Source organism: Thermobia domestica, chromosome 1 (genome assembly GCF_964235325.1).
Source record: "Thermobia domestica chromosome 1, izTheDome1.hap1.1, whole genome shotgun sequence".
NCBI classification, from domain to species: domain Eukaryota; kingdom Metazoa; phylum Arthropoda; class Insecta; order Zygentoma; family Lepismatidae; genus Thermobia; species Thermobia domestica.
The window spans coordinates 314848046-314874158 of NC_137454.1; the positions used below are offsets into that span (position 1 = coordinate 314848046).

At 35.5% G+C, this 26113-nt stretch overlaps 1 protein-coding gene across 5 annotated transcripts in view; it reads left to right on the top strand.

The window, feature by feature from the left end:
- LOC145662490 (putative pyruvate dehydrogenase E1 component subunit alpha, mitochondrial) overlaps positions 1-26113 on the top strand; it is a 138653-nt gene that overhangs the window by 13701 nt on the left and 98839 nt on the right. For 3 of the 5 annotated variants that reach the window (XM_081728131.1, XM_081728111.1, XM_081728140.1), the window contains exon 2: positions 21385-21444. The exons of 1 other annotated variant lie outside the window; for it this stretch is intronic. In XM_081728131.1, coding sequence (XP_081584257.1) covers positions 21385-21444 — 60 coding nt within the window. Of the gene's footprint in view, positions 1-13381; positions 13646-21384; positions 21445-26113 lie in introns of those variants that run through there. One more of the 5 variants, XM_081728121.1, reaches the window with a different exon arrangement.

The window sequence follows — 26113 nt, forward strand, 5'->3', positions numbered from 1 at the left end:
CTAAAACTCGAATACATATTTCTATAAATTTGATTGGTACTGCTTATTCCCTTTCATGGCTACAAAAATGTCCTAAATGGTGTAACTTGTGTCACTTCATGAGTAAACAATGCCAACATTCAAACTTCAAGCCTTTATCTATAAGTTTTATGTCCTACGGTCATGCAGGCTAGAGTAAAGGAGACAATGATGATGAGAAATGAATATAATGGTGGAATGAAGAAAGTGGGAGAAAACGGAAGAACTCCAAGATAACACATGTACACTATGTTTGTCCACCACAAAGCACACTTGGCGCGAGAAGGTACCGAACCAAGGACCCATGCACCAACCCTCTACCACTGAGCCACCTCGTCCTTACATTCAAATTTGAGGATGTTGTCCTAATATATCATTTTAACACTTAGGGAGAATTCATAGTGCCATCGAATTAGTTGATCCCTGCTTCTGATTCAAATATCTCACTTTGAATCTTAACCTCTACGGTCCCCTAGTGCTCATTTGAGTACATTCATTTTAATACTACGTACATATATGTTGTTTCACTTCAATCGCCTCCTTACACGTTTCGCTACTCAAGTACTTATTCGAGGACACATTTAGTGCACTCTGGGTCTATTGGATGGCAGTATTGAGCACACAGTGTGAGATTCAGAGGAATGGCTGCAGCAGGAGAGGATAGGATTGAAGGTCCTGACAAAAAAAACGTGAGTATATTCTTTTATTAACCTTCGGCATGGTTCAAAAAATTATTTTCTTGTAATTTAATATCAACTTCTTGATATAAAGGTATTATTTGTAACAGGGACGTTCTGTGTATTTCAGAACTGAGTAAAAACTACCATGTACTCAAATGAGTACTTTGGTACTTACTTATACATATTATTCCCCTGTACTCATTTGAGAACTTTTCATATTGCTAGATATTTTTTATCTCTCAAAAGCTATTTTAAGTTTTGTTTTGTTTTAGTTGCATTTAGAAATAAATATATATTAGATGCTGGATTAAGAAGATGTGTTAAAATCAGTTGAGATATAAATAATGTAATAAAATCGGCTTATATTGTAATATTCTCTTTATAAAGTTTTACATCTATTTATGCTACGGGCGTAAGCCGTAATTGAGGTTACCGACCATAACATTGATTTTATCCTTTCTCTGTTTATGCTTTTAACTTATTTTCCGATTAAGTAGTGTTAATGAAAGTTTTAACTGCTGGAATATTATGAGAGGTGATCGCTACTATAATTTCTAAATATTTCTATATTAAATTCTTTCTTTGTTTTAATTTTACTAGTTTTTCTTTGCTTGCGACTAAATTCAAGTAACTTTCATTTATGGAATAATGTTCAGCAGTAGCTACTTAAATTCTAAGGCATTGTTCTTAATTTATTTCAAGATCTTATAGAAGAAAAGTACTGCATAATCCTGATCACATTCTACAAATTTAGGTAATGTCCTAGTGACATTTCAATATCAGACGACAATGAGGCCAGCAATAGTGACTTCACATTGAATGAAACCAGCACCAGTACCGTATCAGAGTATGTGCTCAGCAGACTAAGATGGAATTAGATTCCATTTCTTGTTTTCCAAATGAAGCACCAAAAACAAAAAGAGACATGATATGGGAAAACAGCATGTATGAATTAGATCAATGTGATAGTTAAGGACAATAAGAGTATTCTCGTTAAAGTTATTCTCATGATGTAAAATGTATGATTGTTCTAATGAAACATTGACGGTACATGATTAAAATAGCAGCATATCTTATAAGGTACTGAAGGTAAATATACAATTAATACATTTTTCTTTGTTTCGTATTTTGTTGGGATACGTCACAACAATATAGCCTACTTTGTTCTAACTTTGTTGTAAACACTACAACAATATTTTTGTCATTAAAATTCGATTTTTCATTTAACATTTGCAACATTTGCATTTAACATTTGCATTTATAGCATGAAGTGAATTCAACCAAATTCTCAGGAGTAATTATACTCATACTGAATGGATCTTGAATGATGTTAAAATAAAGAATTCTGCTTGAAAACGAAAGCAAATATTTTTTTTATTGATAACTAGCTACTAATATTTGCCTCATTCCTAGCAAAAACATCCTTTATTTATTTTTACATTTAGAATAAATACATGTAGTACGCCCAAAAGTACTCAAATAAGCACATGCCCTCCCTGTGTCCCTGTGGCACTTTTTAATAAGAAATTTCTTTTAATACACCGAAATACATATATTTAACTAGAAAACATTCAGAAATATTTTTTTGGTGCAGTAAAAAAAATTCAGGTCTGTAGAGGTTAAGGCTGGTAGTTTAAAGTCAGCGTGAAAATTTATCTTTAGTGCAATTTGATTGGTCGATCAGTACCTCTGATTAACTTCGAATTTTGAACTTTAAAATGAGAATTTAGGTTAAGAAACCTGATAAGCAATTAATAAAACCGATTGATATACAATTTTCACACTTTGAACCTTAGGGTTTGTAGCAATAATTCATACTTAGTATAAGGTAATTGGTGGAAAGTTATCTTTAGTGAAATCTGATTGGTTGATCCCTAATTCCAGCTCCAAATTTTGTACTTGAAACCTGATAGGCTATTACTGTAACCTATTGATATACATAACAATTTTACACTGAACACAAGGATTGGAGCTACAACTAAGGTCACTGGTGGGAAAAATTTCAGATTTCATACCTGATATGATTTTATTAAAATCGATTGATATAAAGCAACAACAATTTCACACCTTGAACTTTAGTCACAACTCATAGTCTAAAGTTATTGGTGGAAAGTCATTCTTGGTGCAACCTGATTGATTGATCACTGGAAAGTTATTCTTGATGCAATCGGATTGGCTGATCACTTTCACTTCCTTGTTTATGTTTCAAAGTATTTGCTTATTTTTTCGATCTGTTTTAACATTTTTAAATTTTAGGATTGTAGTTACAACTCATAGTCTGAAGTCATTGGTAGAAAGGTATTCTTGGTGCAATCTGATTGACCGATAAATGGAAGATTATGTCTGATGCAATTTGATTGGCTAATAACTTTCAAGTTCTTTCTTTAATATTTTAAAAGGTTTTAAATTTTTTGCTTAAAAATTTTCGATCTTAGATTTTTTTTAAATTTAGTTCATTTTGAAAATTTTCAGTTTGATAATTTTGGAGATGAATTTTTAGTTTGGTCTGAAAGTATTTAGTTTGAAAATTTTGGTTTGAATTTTCTAGTTCGAAGTTTTAAAAGTTTTGATCACTTTTAAATTTTTGTTTAAACAACTTTGTATAATTCTTTTTAAGATTTCAATTTTTCCATTGATTTAAAAGTTTTTGAAAATTTTTGATTAAAATATTTTAGTTCGAAAATTGTTTGCACTTGTTGATTTTTTAAAATTTTAATTTCAAAATTTGTTTAAAACTTTTTCATTGTTTAAAAATTGTAGCTCACTAAAAAGTTTCATAAGTTTAAGAAAACAATCAGGACAGTTTAGAATAAAGAAATATTGCAACACTTTTCACAAAAATTTCATCATCATGTTTAATCATACATGTCAAAACAAGTTTAAGCAATACCAGCAGAATTGCATCACATCAGTTACGACATGTAGATTCTTGTTCTTATATATAAATATTATTCAAAATAGTATTCGCCATAACGTCATCATGGCATTACTACATTACAATACTACACACTACAACAAAATGTACATTATAGAATCTTATCTAGTGAAGTTATTCCTACAAAATTTGGATTAAGATTAGTGATAATTTTTGAAAATGATAGAAACATTATTTTATCATCAAGAAATTCACGAATGGAATTCACAAAATAAGAAGTATTAAGTTTCTTTAACACCAGATCTACAGTATATATTTATTCTACAAAGTCTTAGTTTTAAGTTGTCATCAATTCCAATTTAGTACACAATCCTATGAAATGTTATTACATCTTAATATTGAAAAAATGTTTGCCGAATCTGTTATTGTATTCATTGGATCCAACAAAGTAAGCAAAATTCCGTTTCAATGACAACGATGATGTATTTTACTACGTCAGCATAACGTTATCAACGTTGAACCAAACAGCAATCTGATTCATGATTAAATCATTCGACTTAGAGCATTCTGATAGAAAAAATGTGTACCACTAACCTTAAAGTTTACGAATAATTCCTCGTTGCCAACTATTATCCAATAAATACATTGAAAACGAAACATGATTGTTAGTGTAAGTGATATCTCGTTTGAACCTGTCTTAAGATTTGACAAAGCAGAATTCTTTCTTGTGCAACTGAACATTAGAGAGTAGAAAACATTACCTACTCTAGTTGACCATATTAGTGATTATTTTCAATGAGAACTGGATTTAATAATCGTGAAACCATTAGGCACAAACAATGAAGTGGTGCAACCTTCAACACTTTGTAATAAAATGGTTCATCTACGTAGAAAAATGCTTCATATATTTTGTAATATTGTGTATCTGTGACAAACAGAATGGAACAAATTTACAAGTACATTACAATGTGTGAAACATTGTGTTGAAGTTGTGCTGCAACACAAACATATTACTGATAATGTACAATTTTGAAAAATGCCAAATGCTTATTGTACATTTATTTAGACTGCATCGAAGATTGTCAACACCATTCGTGGATATACACATATGTATTAATTCAGTTTATTTGTGACAGCATAGAAATTGATTTTTCACCTATAGACATTATCATAGACTTGAGAAAACTTCAGTTTAAATTAAAATTATACTGTAAAGAAGAACTGGAGCGAGAAATGCAGAAAAATTGTATAAACAATATTCATATCCTTTATTTGACATGGACCTACGTATGTGGGTAACCAATCAGAGTTCGTGTTTTTGTAAATAATAATAATAATAATAATAATAATAATAATAATAATAATAATAATAATAATAATAATAATATTTTTAATATACACGTGCTTTTATTTCATGTACAACCAAAAAGTGTCAAAATCAATTATAAACGGATGTGATTGCAATTCTACTGACGTTGCCTAAACTTGTTCTGACATGTTTGATTAAATCGTGAAGATGAAATTCTTGTGAACAGTGTTGTAATATTTTTATGCTAAACTGTTCCGATTCTTTTCTTACACTTGTAAATATTTTTCCAGTGAGCTACAAATTTTCAAACTAAAATTTTTAAAAACTTTCAACAAATGCAAACAATTATCAAACTAAAATATTTTTATCACAAATTTTCGAAAACTTTTCAATAAGTGCAAAAAATTGAAACTTGAAACATTTAAACAATATTCACACAAAAAATTTAAAACAATGATCAAAAAAGTAAAAACAAATTTTTGAACTAAAAAATTTAATACCGAAATTTCCAAATTAAATATTTTCAAACTAAACACATTTATAACAAAATTTTCAAACTAAAGCTTTTCTAATCAAAAATCTCAAAAACTTAAATTAAAAATTTTCAAGCTAAAATTCTAAAAATCAGTGATCGGAAAAGGTTAAACAAATTTGGTAAAACTTTAAAGCAAAGATTTGAAAGTGATCAGTCAATCAAATTGCATGTAGAATAACTTTCCAGTAATCAATCAATCAGATTGTATCAGGAATAACTTTCCACTAATGACCTTAGAATATGAATTGCGACTAAATTACAAGGTGGGCAATTGTTGTTCGTGTATATCAATCGATTTTAATAATTGCATAAAAGGTATGAAGTCTGTAATTTTCCTACTAATAACCTTATTCATAGTTACAATCCTAATGTTCAAAGTATAAAATAGTTATGTGTATCAATAGATTACAGTACAGATCTTGTTTGAAGTACAAAATTTGGAGTTGGTATTAGAGATCAACCAATCAGACCACCTATGACCTTAAACTATGTATGAATTATAGCTACAAATTCTAAGGTTGGGTGTACGAAAAGTGATATTGTATCAAGTTTCATACCCTAAGTTTTCATTTTAAAGTTCAAAATTCGAAGTTAACCAGAGGTAGCGATCGACCAATCAAATAAGACTAAAGATAAATTTCCACGCTGACCTTAAACTACAATCCTTAAGATTAAAAGTGAGACATTTGAATCAGAGGCAGGGATCAACCAATTCGATGGTACCAATGAACTTAGACTATGAATTCTCCCTAAGTGTTAAGAGATATATTAGGACAACATCCTCGAGTTTGAATATTGGCGATTTTTTACCCACGAAGTGACAGAAGTTAAACCATTTAGTACATTTTTTAGTCATGAAAGGGAACAAGCAGTACCAACCAATTTACAGAAATATACATATAAATTCGAGTTTTAGAGAACATTTATCATAATTTGTTTTTTCACAATTCCCAAATTAGGGGTAGGGCTAATGTACCCTCCCAAAAATTTATGAGAAGTGCATCAATGATCCTATTTTCTATAAAGAGAATTGATATTTCTGTACTCAATTATACGATGTAGTAAATCCTCACCTAACAAGATAAATTAGGTCAATATCCAACTACATAGTAAACACATGGCAATATGAATATATTAGCAATTTTTATGCATAGAAGAGATATAGGCAGAACCACGTAAATTTTCAGAGCTATATATACTAGAGTTCTAAATAACTTCTATGAAATGTAATTTTTTGTCAATTCCACAAATTTAAGGGGTGGTCCTATGTGCCTCTCTCAAATTTTGAAATGGTTGCATTATGTTTCCATCTTCAAAAATGGAATGGATCCCTGTACTCAAATGTGAAACCTTACAAAGTATTGTTACATGCTGAGAGATATAGTCGCGGAAGTCCGTCGTTCGATTCCTGTGGATGTAATTTACAAATTTTTAATTTATTCTTTTATGTTCCGTCTCTGAATGTAGTGACAACAAAGCACTAAAGGCAACTTAGAAAAATGTAAATAAATTATTACCCAATAAATTGGGGATATTTTCTCCACTACCAGCTCTGCAAAGCTGAAAACATACATGATCAAATCGTTCAATTTTGTTATAAAAATACCTTAATACTAAACTTGGGATATAGCTCTAAAATAGCTGTTATAGTAATTATAAATGAAATACACAAGAAGGTGCAGCAGAATTTAGGTTGGTAAAATAAGAATCTATGGTCTGTAGAAATGTAATGGTTTGTTGTGTAAAGTTCCTTCAGTATGTCAGCAGATTACAATATCTTAATATATCGTGGTAACTCCATGAGCTGTCGTCAATCGAAGTTACTCCGTCAAAAATCTTATCCACACTCTCTCGACAAACTCGGTGTTCGTAGCTTTGTTCAAAGGCTGTTTGACAAAAGCCCGTCCCTTTTTCTTCTCTTCTCCATAAAAGGTATTAGGTTTCGAATATTAGGAAATACCCACAATCACGTTCTCATGACGTAGGCTGAAAGTTCTAGAAGGTTCAGAACATAAACCTGCAAGGTTGAATACCTCAAACATTACCCTCAATTGACCTCATTGGAGTTAACGTCGTCCAACTTGAACTTTCCAATACAGCTGATAAAGTAGAAAAGACGGATTTTCGGAAGTTCGGTAACTTACAAATTTAAAAGTTGGTCCTTTATATCGCTCCCAAAATTTAATAGGTGTACGTCAATATACCCACATCCTATGAAAGAGAACAGACCCCTTTTCTTAACTATAGAATAATATAACATGATACACCTTTATCAAAGAGGATAAAATAGTCAAAAAAAAAAAAAACACCTGAAAGTTACAGCTTTTGCAATTATTTTCCCATGAATGGGAACGCAATGGAGCACCTACACTTATAGAGGTACATAACAAGGTCCAATACTACGTTAGAAATTTTCAAATTTGACAATTTCCAAAATTTAATAACTGGTCCTATTTTAATGACTTGCACGTCCCCCTGTCTTGACTGCCCCATGCCGTAAACGTCGCCAACACCTAGTGGCCCACTTGCCGGTAAATGTCGATCGTCGCTATAGCGACGCGTTAAAGGACTGCCGCTAGTGTGCCACTGGCGGCAGGGCTTCGTCGAGTCGAAAGAGATATCTAGAGTCGGAGTATTAAAGTTATCACCGCGTAGCAGCGAGGATATCATTTTGGTCCGCGTTTCTTCGATTCGTCGCGGAGAACCGCGAAGGGACCAACACTTACTATCTCCAGGCATGTGCATGCGGTTATTGTTATATATTATTTTTCCTGATGAATTGTTCCTCAAGTGGGGGGCCGCGGTGGCTCAGTAGTAGAGCGTTCACCTCTGGTGCTTGAGGTCCCGTGTTCGATCCCAGCCTCCGCCAAGTGAACTTTGTGGTGGACAAACACCGTGTGCGTGGTTTTTTTCGAAGTTCTCCCGTTTCCTCCCACTTTCTTCATTCCACCATTTCATTCATTACCCATCATCACCGTCTCATTTAACCTAACCGGCATAACCGTGGGACGTAAAGCTCAAAGATTTCATTTGATTTCATTTTCTGTTCCTAAAGTGAGCTACGGGCCACTACATCATGAGGTGAAAAATCTTGAGATGAGTGCGTATAATTGTATGGGTTTAGATGACAACTGTAGCTGATCATTTGAAAGTAAATATGGGAGAACCATGAAATAAAGTAAACAGATGCGCGTCATTTTGTTATAAAATTATATGGTTAACGGATTTTATCTAATTTCAAACGGCTATTGTCAAATATACACGATTACAGGGGCACTCTGATTAGCTAAATTAGAAATACCTCAACGATTTATGCCTCTACAAACGACGTTTCTCCATTGCCTCCGTGGCCAAGTTGGAAGAGCACGCGCCTAGTAATTCAAAGGTTGATGATTCCGCCTACCCTGGGGCACGTATTTTTTAGACTCTCTTTAATGTAACAAATTACGCATATAGGCGATTTAACATATTTTGGAGGAGTAATTTTGTTGTTCATTGGCGTTTCGCCGCGTCTCTGACGCTGATGGTATACTTTTCAAAACAGAAATGGGGCCGCCGCGGATCTCGCTGCGAGACCGCCAATTTTTGGCGAGATATCTCTAGTTGCCCATCAGTGGTCCTCCGATGTCTACGGCATGGAGTGATTTTTTACAGTCGCAACTTGCCTCTGCCTTTTTCTCTATCTTTACTTCTATTTCGTTTGTTTTCTCTCTCTTTGTTTTCAGCTTACCATCCTCAGCACATTGAGGTGAGACTATTATTTTTTAGTATGCTATCTAAAAATACTAAACCTTGCCCTATTTATAATTTATTTGGTTATTTGATTATTTAATTATTTTTAAAGAACTCGTATGTAGACAGACAACACATAGATGTGACCTGAAACGAAACAAAATGAACAGTAAGAGTTTAGCACACACTTAAAGAAATCACAGCATCAAATTAAATTGAGTAACCTGAAGTAAAGAGAATATTGCAACCCTGTTTTCTTACATGTACTGAGCAAGCAGAACTGGCGTGTGTGTGTGTGTTTTTTTTTTTGGGGGGGGGAGAGAGTATCACGGTCAACTTGATCATCTACTGAAAAGAAAGTGTTTGTTTCTTGTAAACGGAAAGGATATATAAAGCTTGATCCAGCAGGCGGTATAACCAGGTTCCATTTAAAACAATGTTTATTTTGCATTTCCCGTTCCGTTGAAGAAGGAAAAGGGAAGGATGAAACAGGAAAATTTCGCTATAACCATACCCTAAGACGATTTGGGAATACTACTTGTGCGTGCATAACATGCGCATGGGATCAAATATATTTATCAACGTACCATGTCTTCACTGTTTCAAATATGATTTTATGTTTATTCCTCACTCCATACTGAAAAGTAATGCACTGAATTTGAAAACACATTACACAAATATGAGTACATTTAATATAACATTGTTTTGACTCGGCAGTATTTCATATTCTACCAAAGTTTTAGAAGCTCGCTTGATGACATTTTGACGATCCGTCATAAGAAGAATGTGTAACTTTTCATTTCATTGATACTTGAGCGTTTATATTCTGATAGATCTTGTAGTTACCTTTCATTGGAATGCTTTAATACATAAGAGAGAAAGAAAATTCTAGATTTAATGGGAAAAGAGAGATAGAGACAAGAGAAAGAATCGTGTTAGTTATAAGAGACTTCTTTCTGTATTGTCTCCGGGTCATAATACTGGGTCATGAGTACGAATGTTTCCGGATCACAAACTTTATAAGTCATTCTATCATTACTCACGAATTGAAGATGAACATACATGAATTGTTACTGTATAAACTTGAACTCAACCATAATTCTCTGGCAGTAACCCAAAACATTTGTCATACGAAAAGGGAAGGGGCGGAGAACTACAACACAACAACTGGTTGATTCCTGAAATTTTGTACATACGAGTATTGTAAAAATGTAGATTAGCCAAGGTCCAGGCGCCCCAGGGTAACATTCTGAGGTCATACAACCTGCCATTGAGAAAAATTCTTGAAATAGCACACGACGACTGTCAAATGAAGTCGGAAAGTCCCAGTCCACTGTAGTGTGTCACCTTCACGAACTAGGCAAAACCATAAGGAGCTACCGCTTTCTGCACACGAGTTGACCCCAAGTCAGGCTCAGAAAAGAGTGGATGTGTGACAACAATTCCTGCAAGGTCCACGTGGTGTACATTTCCTAAAATGGATTGTCATATGGGATGAACAGTAGGTGTTTTCCGAAATACAAATGTGCAAAAATGGTGCTTTAGCAAGGGTCAACTTTCAGAACCGGTCGTTAAACAGAGCTGTTTCGAGCATAAACTCATGTTTTGTGTGTGAATGAACTACGAAGGGGAAATTCACTTCAAATTCTTTCCTAAGGGTCATACCATCTATGTCAATGTGTATTTTAAAAAGTTGGAGAGGATATATGCTGCATTACGCCAAAAATATCTGCATTGGTGAGCCAAAAGCTCACTCTGTGCAACAGGATAACGCAAAACCACACCCGATTCGAAGAAACGCGACAAAAAGTTCAAAAACTTGGTGGTATCAAACTGATGTCATACCCAGCATATAGCGCACTTCCTGAAATCACGATGCTTTATCAACCAGCAGGAGGTGGAAACAGCAGTGAATGGCTTTTGTCTCTAAGTGCAAGATGTCATATCAACGTGAAATCAAGGAACTGGCAGGAAGGTGGATGCAGGCAGTCAACACGAGGAGCTATACTTTAAATGTTAACCAGATTTTGTTGTACTGAAATCAGGCCCGCAACCATCGGGGGGTAGGGGGTCTGGCCCTCCCTAGTCGTGGCTCCTCCAGACCTCAATACAAAATGCTATTATTAATGCAAAAATCATAATTTAGATATCTGTAAGAGAATTTTTAATGACTTGCCCTCCCCCCTGACATATTGATGGTCCCCCTAAACCACTGTGGCTGTAAATTGGGGTGACTTCGGACATTTTTTTAATTTTTTTTTTTAGTTTATGTTTGTAATCATTATAATACCATAATGGAAAAAATAATATATATTAGTCAAGGCTTTACTTATCATTTGATGGCCAGCAAAAAAAGTAGACGTGGTTACAACAATAGTAAAAAAAACATAAAAGATGTCCGGAGTCACCTCACATTCTGGGGCTGCTTCGGACACTATTTATTTTTAATGTATTTCCGATTTATGTGCATCAACAGGAGTGTATTCGGACATAATTTGTTAAGTGTATTATACGGGGTGATTAACCATGTCATAATTGACTTTTTAATAATTGCTTTTAGGTTTATTTTTATTTATTTTACGTTTATTGTTTTCATTTCAGGATTATGCTTTATTTCAATTTACAATGATGATGAAACCAATACGGGTAGTGTTAAAAAAACAAGGAAATGAGACATAAGAAATTTGAGATTGACAAAAGAAGATACACATTTTTTACTTACATACAACACACTTATATTGCTTTCTGGGAAACTCTGCACACTGTTCGTGTGCCCATCCTCTGCAAACTTGACACCTGACCCACTCTTCTCCAGGCTTACTTCGCGACCACAACTCACTGCAAACAATGCATGGGGTATCTTCTGAGTCACTGGCTTTTGACGTGTCCCTTATGAGTTCTGGGTGTTTACATCCTCTCTTTACAATCACCTTGGATTTGCCAGGGTCATCTGTGAAATTTGTCTCATCGTAATTTATTATATTTAATGGTGGTACGCCATCCAGAACTTCTTCCAAATTGTCGAAATAGTTGTTTTAGCATCTCACAATTAACAGCAGCGCGAAATCGTTTTACATTTTCTCCAAATCTGTGTGAAAGTTCAGGGTGGCGCTGAAGAAATAACTTGCACCATTCGGAACCTGGGCAATTATTCCTAAATCGCTTTTCTACTCTGCCTACTCTGTTCAAGTAGCCCTGAACTATGAGCTGAACGTCTGATATTCGACACGGGAAACCCCATTCAGCGCATTTCATGAGTCCCTGTACAAGCTGTTCTTCTTCTTTGAATGTCAAACACTTCTGACCTCCATGGTGACCTGGATGCTTGTTTCTTAGTTTGTCAGAAAGGGTACTCCTTGGTACCTGATACTGTCTCGCAGCTTGCCTTATTGATACTTTGCTCGAAAGGACCGCACTTATGGCCTTTTGTAAATTTTCACTGTTGTAATGTCGATAGGGCCGACTCCCTACAATTTTCTTATACACTCGTACCATGTCGGAAGTCACCTCACACTTGGCTTACAATTCAAATTAACGTTCTCAGCTGAACCTCTCTAATGATTACATTTGAACTGACTGGCTAAATTCAATACCGAACACCAGGTGCGTGCGAACGGATATTCGACTTAAGTTGACATTCGGCGAAGGCTTCCCAACAAAGAGGTTTTTCAGCCACGCGGTAAAAATAGAAAATATTATCGGCAAGAACAAAGACTATTTTTCAAGGGTTGGTGCCAACAATAGAACTTATAATAACTGAAGTCGGTAAAACCAACAATACAGACTTGATTGTAATGCATTGTGGTTTATTTGAAGCACGACAGCAATGAGAGAGAACATTAAAACTCATAGGCGTCATAATGTCCGAAGTCGCCCCGACTGTCCGAAGTCGCCCCAGTTTACGGTGCTATTATTAATGCAAAAATCATAATTTAGATATCTGTAAGAGAATTTTTAATGACTTGCCCCCCCCCCTGACATATTGATGGTCCCCCTAAACCACTGTGGCTGGTTTCGGGCCTGACTATATTAAATACAGGAATGTTGTGTATCAGATTATTGCGAGACATGTGACTTAGCTTTGTACTTCTTACTAAATTCTAATACTCTTCTTTAACAATTCGAATCATTCAATCTCCAAAAGTAACTGTTTGTTAAAATGCTACGTTTCCAAATTCACTTCTGCTCATATTGATCTAGCCTGTAGCTAGTACTTGCTGCATGTCTGTAATCTGTGGCTCTGGTGCTTACTCATATGATTTATAAATGGATTAGTCAGAATTTCTAACATATAGCTACGGTACTTCAAGAGCATTTAAAGACATACCACTATTGTTAATTGACTAATGTTGTAGAGATTTCAAAGTAGTTAAGGCAAAAATATATTACAATAGGAATATGTAAAACAGTACTAGGAAAACAGTGCAAGAACTATATCGGCATATAAAATGATCCCTCTATTACGAATACTTCGACACAATGTTTCAGAGCTACAGGTAAATATCGTTGTTTGATATATTTTAATCAGTAGTATCTCTCTTTTTACTAGTAATAATTAGTAGAATGATCAAACGTTATTTTAATCCTTCGAAACTACTTGTACGTTTTAAGTATTACCAAATTCTTACGATTCTATTTCAATTTATAATATATACATTTCACTTTATTTTATAATACAGTATTATTATAATTTCAACATATCCTGTTACCATCACTAAATTTTAATTAGTTTTTCACTTAGTACGAAGGAAATTACTTATACTCGAAGTATTGAATCGAAACATGGAGATACGTAATTCGGCTATTGTTTAGCTTTGGGGGGCCAGGTTTTTAACCGACTATTTGCGATATTCAGTTCACATATAGTTAGGTTAGGTTAATAACATTTAATTCCGACAGTATTACCAAGCGAGCATTAGCAAGTTAGATCCCCACAGGGCACGTTTTCTGTTTTCGTTAGTGTTGGACCCCCATTACTTAGGGATAGGGAAGTTCGAACCCATTTTGTTAAAATTAAAAGTGTAAATGCTCGTATTGCTACTTATTGTATCGGTTCCTAAGAATGTTCTGCACAAAGTGAACTCTTAAATTTTGGCAGAATTGTAAATATCTCTGTAGCTTAGTAAGGCATTACTCTCTAGCGTGAAGGTATATTTTAGAAAAGCCGTCTATAGTATACCTTTTCAACAATTCAAAATCGCCACAGTAATTGTCCCACTTTACTTATTACAATAATATTGATGTTTCATGATTGTTCTTAGCTTAAAAATGAATAATAGTGTATTTTCAAATTGTTAATATGTATATGTACTAGTTTCTGTTAATTATTATCAATGTTTTATCCAGACATACTAGGGGTACGGGCAGATTCTCCCTCAATGTTTTAGAATCTTCCCCGATTTTGAAGATATAGGGCCTAGATGTAGCGTGTAGGTTATGAATATGATGTCCTCCTGGAGATTCAAATCGAGAACACTAGGTAAAGCACTGGTACTACCATTCAATTTTCAAACAACCATTATGCCCATTAACGGGATGAGAATTGTATGGGGTATTGACAAAGTCCCCTCTCCTTGAAATACTAAATATTTAAACTATGCAAACTTTAATTATAGCTATAGATGTACACACTATTGATTAAGTTTTATGTGTAATGGGTGCCTATTGCTTTAATGTCTAAATACCTCTAACACATCAGTATGGACTCCATCATGCTCCCAACACAAGATAATACGTCACAAGGTTCTGTGGGACATTCTTCTCAGCATTGCTGTAGTAACCCGCCTGAAAGCGTCTCACGGCTTCTTTCAATTCGTCAATCGTAGCATGATGTGCTGCAACAATATTCTTGATGAATTTCCAGAGCGAATTGTCACAAGTCATTAACTCCGGGCTTCGAGGTGGTCAGTGAAGTCAAGCGGGAAATAGAGGCGATCCGAGCCAATCCAGAGTTTTGGAAACTTCTCATTAAGATATTCTCGAACCGAAGTGGCAAAATGAGGAGGCGCTCCATCTTCCTGAAACCAACATGTTCCCTTGATTCCTCGAGTTTCCAAAAGGGGAATGAACTACTTTCTTGGCATATCCACGTATCAAAGTTGGTTAACAGGTCCATCAAAAAAGTATGGACCATAAATTTGTTTGCTGTCCTGCCAGCCTATGTCATGACATGTTCTCAATTTTCTTATAAAAATAAGGATTTTCCTTTGACCAGAAGACAACATTTCTTGCTCGGAAGCTTCAGTATTAGCTGCATTCATAACTGAAATTACTTTTCCACGTACCGGGATAGTGTCAAAGGCCTACAAAAACATATCAATGTCCTTCCTTCGGTTTAAATCATTATAAAATAATTCTTGAACAAATTTCGGTCAATGTAGGTTCAACTTTAATCCATGTTTCGTGAGTTCGCGTACTTTTGACCGGAGATACAAAGTTCCACGGCTCGTTTGCGAGTTGACTTCATTGGTGATCATTCCACTTACGTCACAACTGCTCAACTGCTCTTCATTGTTCCTCCCTTGATGATGATTTACCACTTTGTGGTTTATCCTTAAGCACGGAAACAGTTCTTGCAAGATACGCAAAATTTTAAAATTCTACGCCGAATAGTTTCCCAAATATGGCGAACGTCAAAAAAAAATCATTCAGCCTTCCTTATTCCCCGTTAGGGATCACGTTTCGAAAAATCTCGTTTTTATTACCACCTACAGTCCAAAGAGAACGTTTATACAAAATTTCGGTTCTAACCTTATAGTTTCCAAGGTCTGTTAATCAGTGAAACAATGAGTCAATGAATAAATTTACTCTTTCACACACACACACACACACACACACACACACACACACACACACATACACACACGCGCACACACACACACACACACACACACACACACACACACACACATAAAGCAGCATAAAACTAAATAATCATGGCTATCACAATCGGTATTCTTGAGTGCTTTAGTACGTGCAAATATTTACTTTAGTGACCGGAGATGCATGAAACGAAATGAAATATTTCAGTTTAACATTCCACGATTACGTCCGTTAGGCAAAGAGATACTATGATTAATGGAAATGAATGATGATGGAAGAATTAATGGAATAATAATGTGTGAGGAAACAGGAGTACCCTAGAAAACTCACGGACACGATGTTGTCCACCCACAAACTTACTTGGCCAGGGATAGAATGAGACACCCCACACACGACCAAAGATACAGCCTCACTGATAAATAATAATAATAATAATAATAATAATAATAATAATAATAATAATAATAATAATAATAATAATAATAATAAATATTAACTGATTTAAGAGTTTTCCGCACTTGTGGATTGTGTTCTGGGACTTCTTTTTAATACATGAGTGAATTGCGGGTCCTTACATATACACGATATAATTAGGTTTGGTACTATTTTTTATGAATATTACCTTTTCAAATTTGCATTTCTTTTCCCTATTTTTGCACCTAAAATTCCTAGCTCTACTTATTACAATACTTTACTCGAATGTTTCTTGATTAGAAGAGACGATTGAATTTGAGCAAGAGAGTGGCTTATGAACTTAGTCATCTTCTCTAAAGTAGTGACAGAAGAATGGAGATACAGGGTTAGAACACTTGCTGGGAACTTTAATAAAAGGAAGACATGGAAGGAAACAGAATTTAAGTTAATCAATTGTTTTTAACAGCAGTGGCGTAACTAAGGGCTTAGGGGCCACCCCGCAGACAACGTGGAATGGGGCCACTTCTGTACGTCCTACATCACGATTTGGGGCCCCGTGATGGCTTCGGCCCCCCCTCCGCAATGCGGGGTCCACGGGGCCCTTATTTACGCCCCTGCTTAACAGAACGTAGAAGGAAAACAAAGCCGTAAAATTTGGTCTGTAACTCAACCTGACTATTTTCCTGGATTTCAGCATTTTTGCCCTAAAAATTCCCTTTTTCATCTGTATTCATCGAGAGAATTTCTACGAACACTGACTGAGGGATAGATATGTTTATACATGTACAGACCCGCAACCAGAGGAGGCTTGGAGGGCCTGACCCCCTAAACTTTTCGCTGCCCCTCTAGACCTCAATACAAAATGCTATTATTAATAGAAAAAACACAAAATGGACGTCCGTAAGAGAATTTCTAATTACTTAGCGCTGGCTAACATATTCATATTCCCCCTCCCCAAACCTCTGTGGCTTGTTTTGGGCCTGTAAATGTAATAAGAACAAAAACTAGAATTACCTGGTAAATGAAAACAGTATTCAAATGACTAACAGAAACACAGCTATTCAACTTTTTATATACCATGGCTGCAGGTGCCAATATTGCCAGGTAAATATTAAGAAAACAAAAAAATTAATTGAAAATACCAATATTATGTGGTTGTAGGAAAATTTGGTGAAGTAAATAAGAAGCTTGTGCAAGTATACAGTGACACGTTTGTTTGTTGATCTCTGTTCATAACATTTTAAAACGCGTAAGAACGTTACACTTGTCAGTTCCGCAACCACTTTTTCGTGTTTTTAACTTCAAACACGGTAAAAAGAACAAGAAGCAGTGCCAAGTGTAAGACGTGATATTTTCCCAATTAATATTGAAACCGGAAGTGACACTAGAATTCCATTACTTCCGGTTTTGGTAGAGAGATTAGAGTAAAAATGGAATATGTTATTGTGATGCTTAATTGACTGCAGAAAACCACTTCTCGTTATCTATGGTATTTTTTTTCTAAAGCGATCAACGTTAAAACCGGAAGTGGTTAACTTCTGTAACTTTCGGTTTCAATATAGGGTTAAATGGGAAGATGGAATTTATTCTTAGAACGCAGCTTCGCTTCTCCATATATGTTACAGTTGTACTCTACAGAGATAAACGATAAAACCGGGAATATTTGATTTATGCAACTTCCGGTTTGAATAGAGGATCGAAAGAGAAGATGATATCTTTCCTTAGAACGCTAAATCGATTCCAAAATGAGAGATTCTCGCTATCTTTTATCGTTTTTGCTCTATGTAGATCAATTGAAACCACAAGTTATAATGACTGTTTGACTGTTTTCAGTGACAGCGAGTTGTAGTTGACAGGTAAGTGGATTGAAATCAAATATACTCTTGGAAGCTTAATCAGGGTGTCTACTAAAATTCCAAAATGAAATTTCGTGATTTTTTCGTGACCTTTTCTTTACCAAATTATAAAATTTTCTAACATTTTGAAGAGCGAATTTGAGTGCGAATTAGGCCGAATTTTCATTCATGCGATAGAAACGTACTTTGTTTGCGATTTGGTAGCGTCTAAAGTCGACCATAGACATTTTTGGTGGTGAATTTTGACGTTTTATAGAACAAACTTTTCCAATCGGTACTTACATTTGTACAGTTTAAAAAAAATCATGACCTAAAAGCTAAATTTCGTGACTTTTTCGTGACTTTCATGACCGTTTTCTGATTTCGTGACTTTTTCGTGACATTCGTGACTGACAGACACCCTGTTAATCGATTGTAGAATACTGCTTCTTACTATCTATCTCCGTTTTCGCTTTATAGTGATTAACATTAAGATCGGAAATGGTTTATTTCTACCAGTGCCAGTGTCAATATCGCTCCCATCAACGATCTTGATGTCTAGCTTTTCATCCTGTACAGTCTGAGAAAAATTAATGGTGATCCATCAAATAGTTCTTGATATCTTTTTGTCTCCCGGACACATACACAGATACATAAGGTAAATATATAAAGGAGTTTCAGTAAACGAAGCTCCGTAAAAGTCAAATAATCATTTCTTCTACTTAGTGCAAGTTTTACGATCTTCTGGCAAACTTTCAGTGTGTTAACAGACAAACAAAATTACCAGAGTTTATCTACTATCAGATGACGATAAAACACGTATAACTACCACTTGTGAATAACTAATGTTCCTGTGTTAAATTGTCAATGAGTGAGAGGTACTGCTGTGTATTTTTAACATTTCATCGACAAAGTATCTGACATAATTGATTTTGAAGGTATCTGCCTTTACACTGGAAAATATTGTAACTATTTCGCTAAACGATGAAATGACATCGAAATGGCATCTTGAATAGATAATTACTCATAGAAATCGTAAGGTTATTCTTCTATATTCCCTTATTTAAAGGAAGGTGTAAAGAGATGGTTAAAACCAAATGCGTCATTTGCGAAGATCTGGGGAGAAATTGCACTCTGAATTTGAAAATAATAATAATAATAATAATAATAATAATAATAATAATAATAATAATAATAATAATAATAATAATAATAAACTGTATACTAATAACAAACGTGAAACTCATGTCAATTTTGCTCCCCTTGGCAAAATCTGAAACGACGCTATTGGTTAAAACTAATGAAAATATTCAGAACTTAAATTTGAATTTCACACGTGTTTAGGAAATTAAATGCTTATTTCATTATGATAGTAAAATGTAAATTTATTATAGCTGACCACTAAAAATGTATAATACATAACGTCTCGAAAGATCATCACGATTAACCTGTGTTGCTGGGAACAAACATCTACTATTCCTACATTATTTTCTTTATTTTTAATAAAGGAATTTATATGCAAATAGTAATTTTTAGGTAAAAGAAAAGGATTTTTTTCAAAAGAAGATATTATAATGATAATCACTTCGTAATTACTTCCTTAAAATTACGTCCAACTGTCTGCAACTAACCGTAATTTATAAAGAATAGTTTTACAGCCTCTGCTTTCACTTATATCACGAATTTGCCAAAGCAACGAAAGAATTAAATAATGATTTTTCTTTCTGATCCTAAACTTCCCAGAACTGTGCCTCCATCTACAAGAAGTATCAAAGAAGAAAGAAGAAAAGATATTTTGCTCTATCTGTATTACTATAATAATAGTGTATTTTTAAAAAGTAGAAAAACTTTTAAGCAGTAGAAACATACTATAGAAGAAAATAGTAATATATATATTGGATAAGGCTATTCTAAATGAGCCTCCCCATTTCACTTCTTAATAAATCACGTTTATTTGTCAACAATGGCATATCATAAAAGAGAAGTTAAAAAAAAATACATAAAGTCAAAGACGCTCAATATGAGTGCTTTTGTAATTCTGCAAAAATCAACGTGATAGCCTAATTCTTCCCATTCTTTCCAACATATAAGATTCGACAGATACAACTGCTTCTTGAATACATAATCAAAGTTATTAGGTAAATTTGTAGTAAGGAAGACTTATACATTTAACTTTTAAAATAACTCCACAGAAAAAGTTACCTCCACCAGCACGTCTTACCATTGATTTGGTATTCTTCTGTTGAATTCCCTCCTGACATACTAGTGAAAATGTGAGGGTGCTCCATCTTGCTGTAAAATAAACTTTTCAATGTCCTCTTTCAGCTGCAGAAAAAAAAACTGTCTGCAGATGTGAAGGTAGAAAGATAAGTTTATTCTTTTCTACGAGTCACTGCACAAAACATGTTCACCATGGGGGAATCACGGATATGTTCTCCATAACAATGGGGATTTTCCAAAGCCCAAATCCTCACATATTGTTTGTTTACTTTCCCCGGAAACCACCACTAAACATAACTGACTCTATGAAATCATCTCTCACTCTCCACAAGATTTTGCATCGCAAAGCAGAATTCAATTCTCTTATCCTTGCCAATAGATTTAAAAGCCTCCAACAATTTCAGTCGGTATGGGTGAAATTTCAAATGTTTTCGCAGAATCTTTCATGCTGTTGTCTGATTTAAGTTCAATTCTTTGCTTGTAGGAACAGTTGATTTTTGTGGACTTTTGGCGAAAGCCTCACTCACACGATCAACTCTTCCCCCATCAATTCCCAGCTGACCTGTTGATTTCTTCTTGCAGATATACCCACTTTCATAACTTATCTGTACCACTTACGAAATGAGAGCCTGTTTGGTAGATCTAACTTGAACTTAGTCCAGAAACATCATTGAGCACTAACTACATACTGTTCTACATGAAATTCGAGAACACAAAATGTTCTGTTGTCTTCGTTTTTTGCATCTTGATTTACTGTCGAATTAGCTGCGAAATGCGTAACTAAACATCACCATTGCCAGTCATTAAATTTTTTTAGTTTTTCTTTCATTTAACAAACTGCATATCATTGTGAATAAATAAACGTGATTTATTAAACTTTAAAATCGAGATCTTTTACAATAAAATTATTTCACAACTACTTTATACATAATTTATCTTTCCAGACACGCAGCAAAGCAGTGGGAAGGCGAAATAATTCTACTGAATTTGAAATTAACACAAAGGTACGTATCTGCTGGACGTGTCCAACAGTAATAATGATAAAATGATTTCCGGTTTATTAATTGTTTGTTTGATTGGTTACTGACTTGGAAACTGGCATCTTATGAACATATTTCAAACATCATCAAGAAAAACATTCTACTTGGTTGATTTGGAGTTTAGCGCCCCGTTGAGCACCGCTGTGTGAGACTTGTAACTACAGGTTAACATAACATTAGAACCGAAGGTCTGTATGCTAACCATAGTGCCTAATCACAGATACCATAATTAGATTTTTCATGTCATTTGACTGGTTATTTACTGATTGTACCATATAAATATCTAAGTTTGCTACTCGCACACTATAACTTAAATGTAATTTCAATATGGTAATTAAGTACAAAACACTAAAGGCTGATTCACAGATAGTGTGCTGTCCAATGTGGTACTCCGTCCGTGCCACGGTCAGTGTTTCTTCCAGACATGTTTTGGGAAGCACTGCCCCCAGAGCTCTGGGAGTGCCTCCCGGAGAAGACCAAAATAATACCTTATAATATAATAATAAATAGAATGGTACTATGTGAAAATATGTGCCCTTCCAAATACTAAGTGTACAGAACACTTTTTTCTGAAAGAAACACTGGCACGGTTGGGAGAATTGACACATACCATGCCGTGCTGTGCCGTGTCGCTGCTACTTTCTACACCTTTCCCATGATGATTGCAAGAAGGAAAACTTCGCGTCGCTTCGTGTGCTCCGAAGAAACCCGAAGGATCGCGGCCAACGAACCAGATCGGGCTGGTTTCTCTTCAAAGCGGTCTGTCGAGGCATGGCAGGGGAACGGCATAGGCACGACACGTCATGTGTATAAATTTTAAAAAGACAACTCTGTGAATTTTAAATGTCAAAGTCTAAAAAAAAACGTTTTGGACCACGGCACGGCATGGGAACGGCACACTATGTGTGAATTAGCCTTAAACACCATTTCTTCGAACAATGACACTAGACGCAGAGAAATTAATCAGTTTAAGGAAATACTCAAAACAACCATGTTGTCTTATTTTTCTAACTAGCAGTACACCAAAAGCGACCCTTTGTTGTGGATGTATAAACAATTGCCTATGGGTGTTGACAATTGAAATTTGTGTTGTTATCTTCTTTCTTACTTTTCTTTTACTTTGGAACACAAATCGGTTGGTCATCTGTACTAATAAATAAGATAATGTGTGAATCTGTTTGTGCGTCTGTCATAAGATTTACAGATACAAAAGAGAACTTAGAGCCACCAAATCTTGTACATCTAGATATTAATCACGTTTAATCGCGGAGGGTCAAAATTTAAAGTACGCATATGTAGAGTGAACCATAGTGTCAAGTAGGCATCGTGAATGTTAATTCACACATAGTGTGCTGTGTTCATGTCATTCCACTGCCATGCTCCTTCCGTACCATGACCGCAACCATTCATACATACTTCGTCAAGCCGCGCAGTGACGCTGCTGCTCTCTACACAGCCTTCGTGTCGTTTCATGTGCTCCGAAGAAAGCCGAAGGATCGCAGCGAACGAGCCACGACCAGGTTGATTTCTCTTCCATCCAAGCTACTCTTCAGCAGTAGTACAGGGAATAGCACAGGCACAACATATTATATGAGAACTAGAAGACACAACCCAATGAATTTTCAATGTCAAAGTCTGAAAAGAAACAGACTTAACCTTAAAAGATTTCTCCTGTGTTACAGATTGCGTAATTCAGATCTAAATTTAGTTTCATTAACCTTATTTTTCCTGTACAAAGAACGAACACTTCTGCAAGTTTGTTATAAATTTCGTGCCTCAAACGGTCAAGGTTTTTAACACAGGATGAGAACAAAAGGCATAAAATCATGGTTCAGTAAATCTATCTAGACTAGACTACCAAATGTCGCACAATAAAAGAAGAATACCAATGCAAAGCAGAAGTGGACTAACCATCACTTAAAGACCCATGGACAACTATAGTTGCCCTCATGTTACGAGGCGTTCAGTCCCGGAGACAACTTTAGTTGCCGTGCACCCATCAAGGCCAGCTCCCGCACTTCAGCACGCAGTTGACGAAAGAAGCCAACAGCTTCATACAGCTAGTCCCTTCTGTTTACTTTTCACTAATATTTATCACCTTCATGCCTACAGGTCACGTACTGCGTAGATTTATATGAAATGTTGTGTCAAATGTATATACCCCAAAAAGATATGAGTACTCAGAAGGAAAAAAAAAACATGTAGTTATTTTTTTCTCCTGTTTTATAAGCCAGTGGAATTGTGTGTGGTTGTTTCGATATCCTTCTTGTAATTTGCTTAGGCTTCACTTCCTCTTTTTAGTTGAGCTTCTGGCGATGAATACCACCGCAACAAGTCGTGGTTCTTATGATAGTGGCGTATTTTCGCCCGGAGAAATTATGGAAATAATAGATGATAGCGACTCCGATGCTTTTGAAACGGACTATGAATCTAATGTTTAGACATTGCTACAGTATTAGAATAACTAGAATCTTCCGACAGTGACACGAAAACAACACTCGATGCTGTTCTTAGCACTAGTTCTCAACCATCGCGTCGCGCTTCTAAACGTCCTCGCACCTAACATGTCACCAAAAGGGACAGGAGGGGGCGGAGTGACATATTGTGATATGTAGTGTATATTTAAACTTATTTATATTTAGTTGTATAGTCGTTTGCAATTTACACGAAATTATCGGACAATATATCTTTCGATTGGATTTCCAACATACAAAAAATATTCCTTAAAGTTTGCAACACTGTGTATTCAACGGTAACAATGCTAAGTGCATTACTGTTTTTCTGTTATATTAGTACATTTTTATTCGATTGAATCTGAAAGTTTCATTCACTTTAAAAGGGTAGTTTCTGAGTAAAAAAATTTTAAAAATACATTTAAAATGGCCGGGATCCAAGCGTTTCTTCATTTAAATCCCCTCCGGGTCTTTAAGTGTTAAGCAAACTAACCACGTGCTAAGAGCATCAAGACATGACAGAAATCTTCCATTGCCGAATCACCATGGGCTATCCAATACTGCAGCGAAACCAGAATCCACAAAAGGGACACCTACATTAAATGATAACACTACATACATAAGTACAATCAGGGGAGCGATCGGGACGATTGCCCTCCCCCCAGAAGAGGAAACTTTCTTATTTTATATATAAATAAAACCTTCCCAGAGTTTGGAGCTCTTAAAAATAGCTTTAAATAACAGTATTACAAGCCACCGCCCCCCCCCCACCAGACGTCCGTCCAGGATCCACACCTTGGTACAATATGTAAATAACAACAAGAGGGTCAAGGGTCATGAAAGCAAAGGGATAAAGACCTCATATATATCTAATATAAATAAAATAAAGAGTTTGTTTGTGTGTTTGTCTGTCTGTCTGTGTGCGGCCTGGGGACCAGACGAGTGGACCGAGAGTTACCAAATTTTGGTCAGGGGTACCTTAGCCCAGGCTTCAGATCAAAACGAAGCCCTTTTTTCAAATTTCGAACCTGGGGGGGGCGTTTACCAGAACCGGCTTGGGAACCAGACAAATTGACCGAGAGTTGCCAAATTTTAGTCGCGAATACCTTGCTCCAGGCTCCAGACCAGAGTTAAACACTTTTATCAAAATTCGAACCAGGGGGTCTCAGGGGGGCGTTTACCGGGGCATGTAAAAGTAGTAGAAAATGACCGATATTAGTATCGAATTCATAGTTTTCGCGGTCGCTGAAATCAATGGTGACTAGGGATGGCCAGATCCGGATCCACTTGGGTCCGGATATCCGGTATCCGAATATCCGGACACTGGATCCGGATCCGAGGTTTCGGATCTTGGATCCGGATCCGAAACCCAGATCTTGGAACCGGATCCGAAAAAACGGATCTTGGATCCGGATCCGAAACCCGGATCTTGGATCCGGATCTGAAAAACGGATCTTGGATCCGGATCCGAAATTTCGGATCGTGGATCCGGATTCAAGAAACCGAATCTTGGATCCGGATTCGAAACTCCGTGTCAGAAAATTCGGGTGTTCCGAAAATTCAAAAAATTTTCGAAATTATTGACAAAGTGATTTTCATTCCTATGCTTAAAATAAGATTTTAAGACACTTTTGGTATCTGATCGTGTGACAGTCTTGCGTTCTCTTCATTCTGTTAATATTTGGTTTTCGTGCCTTAATATGTCACAATGACTCCAAATTTGATTAAGTAAAACTGTCGACTTAGGTGAGAGCAATCTCATTGTCAGATTCGATTCTACTGGAAATACTTGACCGAAAAGGTAGTAAATCTTTTTTAAAGCGGTCGTCCTGATGGAAATTTGTCCTTTGTTTTCTGTAACACTAGTCAAATGCTGGGGTGAAACCTTAGTCTCAATCCCAAGCTTCTTCATTAGACTCGGGCTGCTTACTTTTCTAATTCATTCTGAGTTATTGTGGTCACTGAATGAGGCCATTTCCTAGTCGTGATGGGCTAGGCCATTGCTAATAGAACAGCCCATAAAATAGAGATCAAATCAAATTAAGGAGCAACTTCCTTTTCTTGCTCTTGATGAGCTTTTTTTCTTTCTTTAAAAATACGTTTCTCTGTGACCGTACCACTCCAGTTAGAATTAAGAATTGTAGTAGAGATGAAGTTCTAAATGGCAATTAATGTATCAA